This window comes from Xenopus laevis, chromosome 5S (assembly GCF_017654675.1).
Source record: "Xenopus laevis strain J_2021 chromosome 5S, Xenopus_laevis_v10.1, whole genome shotgun sequence".
Lineage (NCBI taxonomy): Eukaryota > Metazoa > Chordata > Amphibia > Anura > Pipidae > Xenopus > Xenopus laevis.
Genome location: NC_054380.1, coordinates 64222014 through 64234058, shown reverse-complemented (window position 1 = coordinate 64234058; position 12045 = coordinate 64222014). Strand labels below are relative to the sequence as shown.

The 12045-nt window shown below is 36.6% G+C and overlaps 1 protein-coding gene across 2 annotated transcripts in view; it reads right to left on the bottom strand.

The window, feature by feature from the left end:
• Positions 1 to 466: 466 nt before the first annotated feature.
• wasf1.S (WASP family member 1 S homeolog) overlaps positions 467 to 12045 on the bottom strand; it is a 44717-nt gene continuing 33138 nt past the window's right edge. For both annotated transcript variants that reach the window (NM_001092819.1, XM_041564017.1), the window contains 6 exon segments: positions 467 to 1307; positions 3183 to 3811; positions 4339 to 4518; positions 7094 to 7272; positions 7708 to 7825; positions 9832 to 9985. In NM_001092819.1, coding sequence (NP_001086288.1) covers positions 1150 to 1307; positions 3183 to 3811; positions 4339 to 4518; positions 7094 to 7272; positions 7708 to 7825; positions 9832 to 9985 — 1418 coding nt within the window. In that variant the 3' untranslated portion in view covers positions 467 to 1149.

Below are 12045 nucleotides of genomic sequence, written 5' to 3'. Positions count from 1 at the left end.
ATCCGTAGCTTCCTGGCTGCTGTTTTATGCTTGGTTTTATTGGCAGGTGCACTTTTCTGATGCAACATGATGAAGCATCTTTTCTTTAAAGGAAACAAATCTGAATGATAGCAGCTTCTGTTGGTAGGGTGGTAGGGTGGATATCATAGTACACCTTTTACAAATCCACCTTATTCTATACAAATTTGTGTTAACTGATCAATAACAACTGATGGTTTGACTTGACAGCACCTAACCTGCTCAAAATCAGTTAGTTGGTTATATATGTCTACTGTACATTATACTCAAATTTGAAACCAGTTTGAACAGAAAAAAATAGGCAAGCTTTGGTTACATGGCCAGTTTTTCTAGATAGAGAAATAGAGAACAAAAGCAGAAGAGGGGTGAAAAAGCATGTGGCGTGAATTTGTATAAATATGTAATGTTTGATCTTAAGCTTAGAATCTAATAAAAACAAGGAATAATGTCCATTTAAAATGATGAATTTATTAACTCAAACTGTTCTTAACAGTTACATAAGTTACACAGAATGTTTAAAATAATATTTCACATGGATCTTTTTTTTTTTATTTAGTGTACAGGCAAAATAGTACCATACAACATGTACATAAAAAACTTAGCATTCATAAGGCCATAAAAAAACAAAACAAAATAGTAGAATTGTTTTTTATTTCTATTAATTTTAAATTATTTTCTCAGTGTAATGACCTAATGTATAGCAGTGGGATCTGACAACGAGGTTGTAAAAACAATGCATTTTAAATTAAATAAGGCTCATTATAGTTAGATACAAGCTGCCCTTGGAATTTCAATCTCTGGTTTCCTTCATTAACTTAAAATTCACAAAGTGCACAAGTAGTACATTAAAAAATAATACCCTTCCTATTCTACAACTTGACAGCTGCCCAACTGTAATACTTAGTGGTCTAGTGAAAGGAAATGATAATCTTCCAAAGAAGTGTAAAAAGCCAAAAATGTCAAGATTTCTAGTTTTACTGTAAAACTAAAAGTACAAAAACATAATTTAGTCTGGTGATGTAAAGTAATAGAGATACAAAACACTAGAAATAACCAAACATTTTCAATGGACAAGCACCACAGTTTACATCTGCATTCCAGTTTGTAGTTTATATCTATATCAGATATGATCTATTCTAGCCATTCTACCTCATCAAATTCCGACTCGTCTTCTGAATCACTATATTCCACAGCAATGCGCCGTGAGAGGATAGTGGCTACATCATTTTCAATGCGCTCATGTTTAGCTTCTTGTTCGCGCTGTTCTTCTACTTTGCGAAGTTGAATTCCTGAAAGAGTCACACAATTGATTAATACATGACAAATCAACAAGCAACAGCAATCACACAATAAGACTAAGTGGGCCATCACAATCTATAAAGAAATGAGACAAAAAAAACAAACTTTATTTAGCGACTATATATAGGTGCATATTGAAGGAATTTGGATCAATACACCAGTTTGGAAAAAAAAAAAATTAATATTTTCACATAAAAGTATAGCATAAACTATATGTATAGCATGACATGTCATGCAGCCATTAATTAATGTTTGATCAAATAAGATGACTGTATATAAAATTATGTAAAGTGAGAACTGTATGTATATATATTCTTGAGACCCCACATTCACTTAGTTCATATTATATTATCATTGTTTATATAGCGATAGCAAGTTACACAGTGCTTTGAAATACTTAGGGTTAAAGAATATATAAATATTTTTTAAATTTATTATACCCCCAGCCTGCTCACAGGAGCTTACGTTTGTATGACCCTGCTCTGGGTTTCTAGGGAGAAGCTACAAATACTTCCACTTAATGAAAAAATAAATCCACATAAATAATAACAAGGGACCTCAACCTGAAAATGTTTTTTTTTGCATAATAATCAAAGAAAATGCAACTCCAAGCAACCTTTCAATATATCTAGTTGTGTTCAGAATAATAGCACTGTTTAAAAAAGTGATTAAAGCACAAAATCCTTATAATAGCTTTTATTTTCATACTTGCAAATGCATTGGGAACACTATACACTCTATTCCAAATCAAACATGAAAAATAAATGTGGTATTCCTTTACCGAAAATGAAGAAAAGGGAATATTGGGCTGTTTCAAAAAAATAGCAGTGTCTGCACTCTTCTTCACAAACTCAAACATTCACTGTATAAAGTGAAAAATGTTTCAAGATTTTGCTTTCCATTGAATCACAGAATTTATATTTAGTTGTATAAGCAGTGTTTCAGAGAACTGCTGCACATTTGTGTTGTATGAAGTCGACCAACTTCTGGCACCTGTTACATTCCACAATTCTTCTGCATTTCTTGGTTTTGCCTTAGAAACAGCAATTTTGATGTCATCCCACAAGTTTTCTATTGGATTAAGGTCTGGGGATTGGGCTGGCCACTCCATAATGTCAGTCTTGTTGGCCTGGAACCAAGATGTTGCTCATTTACTGGTGTGTTTTGGAGTTTGCTTGTTGAAATATCCATTTCAAGTGCATTTCCTCTTCAGCATAAGGCAACATGACCTCTTCAAGAATTTGATGTATTCAAACTGATCCCTGTTATGTGATAAATAGGTCCAACATCATAGTATGAGAAATATCCCCATATCATGATGCTTGCGCCACATGTTTCACTGTCTTCACAGTGTACTGTGGCTTGAGTTCAGTGTTTGGGAGTCTTCTGACAAATTGTCTGTAGCCCCTAGACCCAAAAAGGACAATCTTGCTTTCATTAGTCCACAAAATGTTGTGGCATTTCTCTTTAGGCCAATGTGTTCTTTGGCAAATTTTAAACTATTCAGCAGGCTTCACATAGGCGTCTTCTAATTGTAACAGTGCTGACAGGTACCAGTGAACATTTATGGGGAGCTCAAATAAAGTGGGCATTTTTGAACACAATATTAATTAAAAACCAGCAACATATATTATTCAATATTGCCTATAAAATGAGGGCTTATTCATTTATGATATCTTATAAAAAAGGACTTTACCACATATTGAAAGTTGCTCAGAATTACATTTTCTCTTACTGCGCTACAATATTTTTTTTGTAAGGAGGACCCATTTAAGAAGTAAAATTAACATTAATACTTATTAAGATCAAACAGTTTTTATTAATATCAATATATTTTAATTGTGTCCATTAAAATTAGTACTGACCTTTTCTTATTGCTTCCAGAAGTACACTTCTAGCATCACTGATGACTGGGAGTGTTGAGGGGTGCCTCTTAGATTCAGGGGCTTGTGATGGAGATGAGGGCAATAATGGAACATGAGAACCAGGTGCGATAGAAGCAACAGGGTGGACTGCCCCGGCAGGATGAGAAAGAGGTGGGACAGCAACAGGGGAAGCTGGTCGCATTCCAGGAGGAGGTAAAGGTGGAGGAGGAGGTGGTGGAGGAAGCCCTGGCGGTTCTATCTGTGGAGCTGGAACATTTTCACTGATCTGAGCAACTCGTGTAACAGGAGGAGATGGCTGTACAAGTGGAGGTGCTACAGGAGGTGGAGCTGGGTGGAGAACACCAGGAGCAATTTGCAAGGGTGTTGGTGGAGGAGGGACAACAGTAGTCTGAATGGTTGTAGGTGGTGGAGGTGGTGGTGGTGGGATTGGAGGGGGAGGAGTAGAGGATATTGATGATCGTAATGAGGAAGCTGAAAGAGCAGATGGAAGAGGTGGAGGAGGTGGAGGTAGCGGAGGAGGTGGTGGTGGAGGAGAAGGGCTGGCAAAGCCTGATGTTCTACCCATGGCTGGAGACTGTGGTCTGTTTTCACTTAATCCTGGTGTTGCACTAAAAAAAAAGAGATATAAGAAAGACATTAGGACCGTTAAAAAAACAAACAAAAAAAAAATAATTTTCTGCCTAAAAGAACTTGTGTATATTTATGCTAGAAGTTCAGTTCTATGCAGAGCAAGTCTCTAGTCTCTGAGATCATACTCACTGACTGTCCAAACTCATTGGCTGGGTTACTGTGTGAAGGTATGTGTCTGTATTAGCACTCCACATGTATTTGTAAAGCAGTGGTAGTTTATTTATTTTTTTTATTTTTATAGTTCCAGATACTAATCTGTGACACTGAAACTGCTGTCTGAAACTTTTCGGTACCATGGCCCTAGGACTGTTGGGTAGCCACAGTTGTTTACTGTACACATGAGAGCACCGATCTGCACAGCAAGCACTATTTGTGGCCTTAGTGGCCGTTTAAAAGCTGGTAATTGCGAAAATATGGTTAGGCGTCAGTTTACATAGTACCCAAGAAACATGTATCAATATTTTGTGTAAAATGTTAAACTGTTAAAAGAAATTCTAATTTTTACCTAATAATTTGAGGCATTGCCTTTCCATCCCCAGGGGCATGCACTGGTGGAGGCGGTGGTGGTTCATGAGGTCTCACCAACACCCTGTCTTCAACTCTGTTCAGAAAATCATTCATCTGACTGTATGGTAGCGCTGCAAGTGAGAATGGTCCATCAATGTTTTCTCCATATGCCTGTGGCCTTAAAAACAAAGTAAAAAATAGACTTGAAATTTAATTTGTACGTTTGATTGCACAGTTTGGGTATACATCTGCCTTAAAAATGCCCAGCCAGTGTTGCATGGGTGACTTTTACATGGTAAAGAAACTGATGAGCATCATAACTGAACATGTTACAAAAAGCCCCTAGTAATAAAAAGAATGCACCATTTAGATGAGGCACCAACCGGATTCACTCTTTTGAAGCATCTTATCAGGACCCCTTAAAAGAAAATGGCTAAAAATGCCATATTTTATATACTGCACTTATTGAACCAGCCTAAAGTTTCAGCTTCTCAATAGCAGCAATGATCCAGGACTTCAAACCTGTCACAGGGGGTCACCATCTTGGAAAGTGTCTGCGACACTCATATGCTCAGTGGGCTCTGAGCAGCTGTTGAGAAGCTTATCTTATGGGTTGTTACAAATTATCAAGCAGATAATACCGTATATACTCGAGTATAAGCCGAGTTTTTCAGCATCCAAAATGTGCTGAAAAAGTCTACCTCGGCTTATACTCGGGTCAGCGGGCAGTAGCCGAGATTGCAGTCACTTTTAATCATTCCTATACCAACAGTTCACTTGGGGAGAGACTGCAATATCCCACAATGCCCTCTGTTGGTTTTATGAAAGAATAACAGTGCGCCCTCTGTTGGTTATATCAAAGAATAACAGTGACTGCAATATCACACAGCGCCATCTGTTGGTTGTATCAGAGAATAACAGTGACTGCAATATCACACAGCGCCATCTGTTGGTTATATCAAAGAATAACAGTGACTGCAATATCACACAGCGCCATCTGTTGGTTGTATCAAAGAATAACAGTGACTGCAATATCACACAGCGCCATCTGTTGGTTGTATCAAAGAATAACAGTGACTGCAATATCACACAGCGCCATCTGTTGGTTATATCAAAGAATAACAGTGACTGCAATATCACACAGCGCCATCTGTTGGTTGTATCAAAGAATAACAGTGACTGCAATATCACACAGCGCCATCTGTTGGTTGTATCAAAGAATAACAGTGACTGCAATATCACACAGCGCCATCTGTTGGTTATATCAAAGAATAACAGTGACTGCAATATCACACAGCGCCATCTGTTGGTTATATCAAAGAATAACAGTAACTGCAATATCACACAGCACCATCTGTTGGTTGTATCAAAGAATAACAGTGACTGCAATATCACACAGCGCCATCTGTTGGTTATATCAAAGAATAACAGTAACTGCAATATCACACAGCGCCATCTGTTGGTTATACGAAAGATCAGTGATGGTTTTATGACACACAGCACTCTCTGCACAATTCTCTGTCACCATCAACTTTGCAAAGAAGTCCGGTCGATCGCTGGGAGAGTCTCTTTGGCGGAAGGTGCGCTGCTGGGAGACAGGGCTGTAGTTGTGTCTAGGCTTATACTAGAGTCAATAAGTTTTCCCAGTTTTCGTAGGTAAAATTAGGTACCTCGGCTTATACTCGGATCGGCTTATACTCGAGTATATACGGTAATACACGAGGTTGGCCTGTAAATACAAGGCTGATAATCATGCTAGGTGCACTGGTTTCTGTGCTGCCATGTAGTAATTATCTGTATTAATTACTAATCAGTCTGATATTGTGACATTTATATTCTGTGTGTACTTATTGTAAGTGAGTCCCTTAGCTCAGTAAGTGACAGCAGCACAGAGCATGTGCAGTGAATCATCAGAAAAGAAGATGGGAAGCTACAGGGGCATCTTTGGAGACATAGATCGTTACTGCTAAAGGGCTGTGGTTGCCTTGGGCTTGTACATAAGCCAAAAACAACATTCAAGTCAAACAACAAGTCTTTAGTTTAGCTTTAGTTCTCCTTTAAATTCCATCAGGCTCAGTATGTGAGTTAATGTCAAGTGACACATAGCATTGTGTGTACACTCAAACCACTGGATTTTTTTAGCAGTTTCAACATTTCATAATATTTCTTATTAATACTTTGCTTTTAATAGCTTAACGTATTTTAAAAGTATTTGTTTTTCTAATGATTTTACTACTGACATCAGAGTAGATATAGTGACTTACAAAGGATAAGGCATGAACTTTATATTGTACCTTGTACTTATGGCTTATTAGACTAGCCAAAGGCATAGAGGTATATTTAGGATCACCCAAACTGAGCTAAACTGTCATACAGGTCGAATTTTAGTGTTTTTAGAAACCACAATTAAACTCTTTTTTAAAATCACAAATGCTATTAAAGTTATTAAAAGATCTGAATATACCACGCATGATATAATGTCTGTTTGTTTATTGTTATAAAATGCAAAATAAAAACCTTTAAAAAAAAAAGAAAAAAGATCTGAATATAAAAAGTATGACTGGGGAGGAAAAAAAAACAACTTGACCAATGTGGTAAAGAATATGGAAACCTCAGTTTTTCAGACAATTACTAGTGAAAAAAAATCAGAAAAACTCTAAAAGTCCTAATTGATTAGAAATGGTCCAATAGGATAAATGATAACAAAGCTAAAAAATAACTGATTTTAAAAAAAAAGTGCAGTGCAAACAAACCTTGTATCAAAATGAGAAGCTGGTCCATTGGCGATTTCTATATGCTTATGATGAAGATGGAGATCTACATCATCCTCAGCCAATTCCAATCCCTGAGCCAACTTCTGCCATTCGCGACGCCTGTCATGTGGAGCCCGAGGCACTTTTTCTAGTTCATGAGGACGATCGATATTCTTTTGCTGTAAGCGAAAAACACCACTTAGTATCTTGATTATAAAACATAGTAAAAAGTTTAAATCATCGATTGATTACAATTACATCAGTCATAAACAGCCCTCTGGCCTCATACCAGAAAATGTGCATTACATAATGCAGGCTGGGCAGATCCACCCAGGAAAGTCTGGGCCATCAGATAAGCAGGATTCGGATTTTGGTTAAGCTGGTCATGATTACTTTCTACACATGTTTCCTTAAATAGGCAACAACAAATGTTTTACTAAACAATTAGGACAAAACATTTTATGTTATGTTCCCAGACGGTAGACCCATACTACACAAAACGAGCTTATATAGCCCAGCACCAACAAACTATCAGTAACTCATCATATATGAGCACTACAACAATGAAAATCGTTAATTAAAATATATTCAAAAATAATCACACAGCAGCATACTTTTTGCTTTCTTTTTTCTTTCCGCTTGTCTTCCGTGTCCTGCAACATCTTCTCTTTCCATAAGTCAAAGAAGTACGATGGATTGGTATAAAACTTCAAGCCCTGTTTGCCATCATCTCTGCAAATAAAAAGAACAGTGATGTATTTTATGAGCAACATAACAAAGAACAGAATATTGCCAATATTTTGCACCATATAAGGGGATACTAAGTGGATTATAGATTTGTTCAATATATCATTCCAAATAGGTGTCAACTTTGATGTTAAAAGAAACAACGCTTTTCCAGGAAATCAGCATGTGTAAAAAAATTTACACAGTATACCATAATTTTGTGAGAATGGAGAGGGATGTACATTATTTAGAAAATATGTAATAATCTCCTCAAGCCCTGTTAATACAGCCTTTCAATTGCTATGACATGGTCATTACCTGATATAACTAAATCAAAGCTATATAGTCTTGGACATGAACAATCAAAGCCATCAAGATACATAAGAAATTAAGAACTTAATAGCATAAAAATTACACACATAACAGGCTTAAAGTACAGCACATTATATCAATCTAATTGGCATATTTAAATTACAGCCGTCAGCTAGTGACATCTGTTGGATGCCATGTGCTGTGCTATGTGGTCGCTCATTTTTATCAAAAGAACACAGATTGCAATTTGTGAGATTTGAGCAGTAAATAACAAAGTTGAAAAAAAGCATTATGGAATAAAACAATTTACACCGTAATTGCAGGATATTATTCTTTATATAGTAAAGTGTATGGTGACTTGCAAAATAAATCCTATTAAGCACAGTGCACTTGTGCAGTATTCAGTTGCTTACAATTGTTTTAAAACATGGTTACAAAATCTTTTGCCAAATTGCTGTCCTTGATCAGCAGGTATCCGTAATCCAATTAAGACTGAAAACTCGGGAAGCTTTTTTCCTTTTCTCTCAGTGGCTCGTGTTTTGTAATTTTTATGACTAATTTATTGATGCACTCTTTTAAATCTATTTTATTTGCTGCATTGCACTATTTCCAAAAAGCATTTTAAAAACATCAGTATAAGTAAATGTGTGTACATGTTGAAGGTTTTAAATGTTGTGTACATATAACAACTTTATTACTGACTGCAAGAATAAACCAGAGAAGAGAAGCAGCTCGGTGCTCTGGGTCAGGACTGTAGCAGCACTGCAGACATGGGCTTAAAGGGATTCTGTCATGATTTTTATGATGTCGTTTTTATTTCTAAATTACACTGTTTACACTGCAAATAATTCACTCTACAATATATAATTTCATTCCTGAACCAGCTAGTGTATTTTGTTTTAGTTGTAATATTGTTGTGTAGGCAGCCATCTGAAGCCATTTTGCCTGGGCATGTGGTTTCAGAAAGAGCCAGCACTTTAGGATGGAACTGCTTTCTGGCAGGCTGTTGTTTATTCTACTCAATGTAACTGAATGTGTCACAGTGGGACCTGGATTTTACCATTGAGTGCTGTTCTTAGCTCTACCAGGGAGCTGATATTGTTTTAGGGAGAGGCTTTCTGGTTACCTTCCCATTGTTCTGTTATTAGGCTGCTGGGAGGGGGGAAGGGAGGGATGATATCACTACAACTTGCAGTACAGCATTAAAAAGAGTGACTGAAGTTTATCAGAGCACAAGTCACATGGCTGTGGCAGCTGGGAAACTGACCATATGTCTAGCCCCATGTCAGATTTCAAAACGAAATATAAAAAAAAACTGTTTGCTTTTTTGATAAACTAATTTCAGCGCATAATTCTGCTGAAGCAGCACTGTTAACTGATGCGTTGTGAAAAAAAAATGTTTTCCCCATAACAGTATCGCTTTAATGATGCAAATGATGCTGCACCAGGGGTGGTGCTTTAATAGACAATCAATACTGTGTATGGCTGTGGGATGGGCATACTGTGGCAGGATCTGGATGTAATGAAATAAGGTACTTGCCAAGACTAACTATTTCATCCATGCACAGCCAAATTGTATGTGTCTCTAGAAATAGGGTATTTGCAGAGTCTCCGGGTCAAACCCAAGTTCCTTTGAATGAATGGACAAAAATAAAAACACAGATAAGCAGAATTTGCACATATAACCAGATTTTACTCACCTGTAGGGAGTTAGTATATTAAGTGGTGGAGGATTTTCACATAGTTCATAAGTTTCATGTAGAGGAATTGGCAACGTTTTGCGGTGAAACAATTGCTGATCTTGAATAATTGAACTCCGAAATGCTTTTCTCATTGTGATGTCCTGCAGTGATACTGAGAGGTAAGCAGTAATGTAAGTATAGGGATCAATATAGCATGGAAACTTTACAAAATACAGTCTTTAAACTGGGAACCTTGTGTTTTATTTATAAATGTTAATAGTGTACTATCAAATAAACCATGCAGATTGCCTCTGAAAAACATGAGTTACTGAACTGGACAAGACAATGGCTATATTTTCAATTTACAGACGAGCATTAGCCATTTGTATCTCAAAAAATATTTATGTTGAAGTAGTACTACTGAAATGGTTGTCCACATTTCTTTAATAGAATAATTATAATTCAAAGCATATCCTGCATATAGATTTATAGATAGGCTTTGCCTTTCTTTATTTGTGCTCATACTAAAGCTGGCTTACACAAAGAGGCAAGTCAATGCCAACCTAACACAGGATCTCCTTCTTTTTGGCCTATTCTGTTTTATAGTTCCACTATTTTGGATTCGGCCGAACCCCCGAATCCTTCACGAAAGGTTAGGCCAAATACCATACCGAATTTGCATATGCAAATTAGGGGTGGGAAGGGGAACATTTTTATACTTCCTTGTTTCAAACAAAAAGTAACGCAATTACCTCTCCCCCCACTCCTAATTTGCATCTGCAAATTAGGATTCAGATTTGGTTCGACCAGGCAGAAGGATTCGGCCGAATCCTGCTAAAAAATGCCAAATCCTGGCCGAATCTTGAACCAAATCCTGGATTTGGTGCATCCCTAGTTTTATATTTTATTTACTTGTGCTTGTTGGCTGCTCTCTCTATACAGACCATATCAGTGGAAAGGTCAACCAATGTAGTCTGTTTCTTTAACACATTCAGTGCTAGGTAGGGCAAATTGGGTCTACAGTTATTAGAGCAAGTGCCAAATCCGTTTTTACATTTTTGTGCTCATGCAGTTTTGAAACATTAGGAATAAAGGTAGACCTTCTGAAAGCATACTGGAAGGCATTTACATTGGGTGACTATATTCCTCGATACTTACTTCAGGTGTTAAATGGAAACTAGCTCTACAAAGAATACCTTACCCATAGAACTGTTCTGGGACCAAAAGGATTTAGGCAACTAAAGAAGGATTTAACTGTAAAATAATTGTGAGCAGCTTATAAAACAGCATAATCACACCAGAATGTGCTGAATAATTACTTTATTTAATCTACAAAATTCTAAATTCTCACACAAAAAGAACCCCTACAAAAAGGTCTAGTGTAATTTCCTTGAATTAGCCTTTTATATGAAAAAGAGGACACATTAATCCAGTGAGTTTCTGCAGTACAAATACTGAATGGATCAATTGAATCTTACTTAATGGAAACATTCAACTGGTTCTGATTGATAAAGCAATGAAAATGAGACCTATTGACTGCCTAGGAAATCAACTGTCTTATGAATATGTAACACCACCTGCCCCAAATGCCTATAAAAAGCACCACATAGATCAACAGCATAAATTACTGTATGGCAAGGGAAACCCATTTATTATCAAGGTTAATTAGTAGAAGGCATGAAGAGAAATGTTGGCATAAACAGGTGCCCTATAACTTATGCAAGAAAAAAAATGAGCTGAATACATTTTACGTTTAAGGTTTAAAAAAAATAAATAAATTTTCACACATAAAGGTGCAAATTTTTCAATATGCCAAATGTTTAGAGACAAAATTGTATTAAACCGATTGTGTCATTAAAAAACACTGAAACCTTATAGAAGTATTCGTAATTTATAATCCTTTTACTTCCCGCACCTCCCCCACTAACTCGGGTATACGATTTAGCAATCTCCGCCACTACTCAGCCATACAAATGCTATTTTATTTGACAGCATTTTCTTTCAATAGTGTCTTTACTTCCCCTTTAAGTTTCCTTCCCCCCCTCCCTCTTCTCTTTCATTTCTTTTAATTTTTTTCTTTTAATGCTTTATTTTATAAGCATCATATATCAAGATTACATATAGATTATGAAGACGACAAGAATGTTTGTATTCTCTGCTCAGGAATAAGTGAAAATATGAATGTTTTTTCTTGCACGAGCAGACTGGGATGTCCAGTCTTTGCCATTCCTG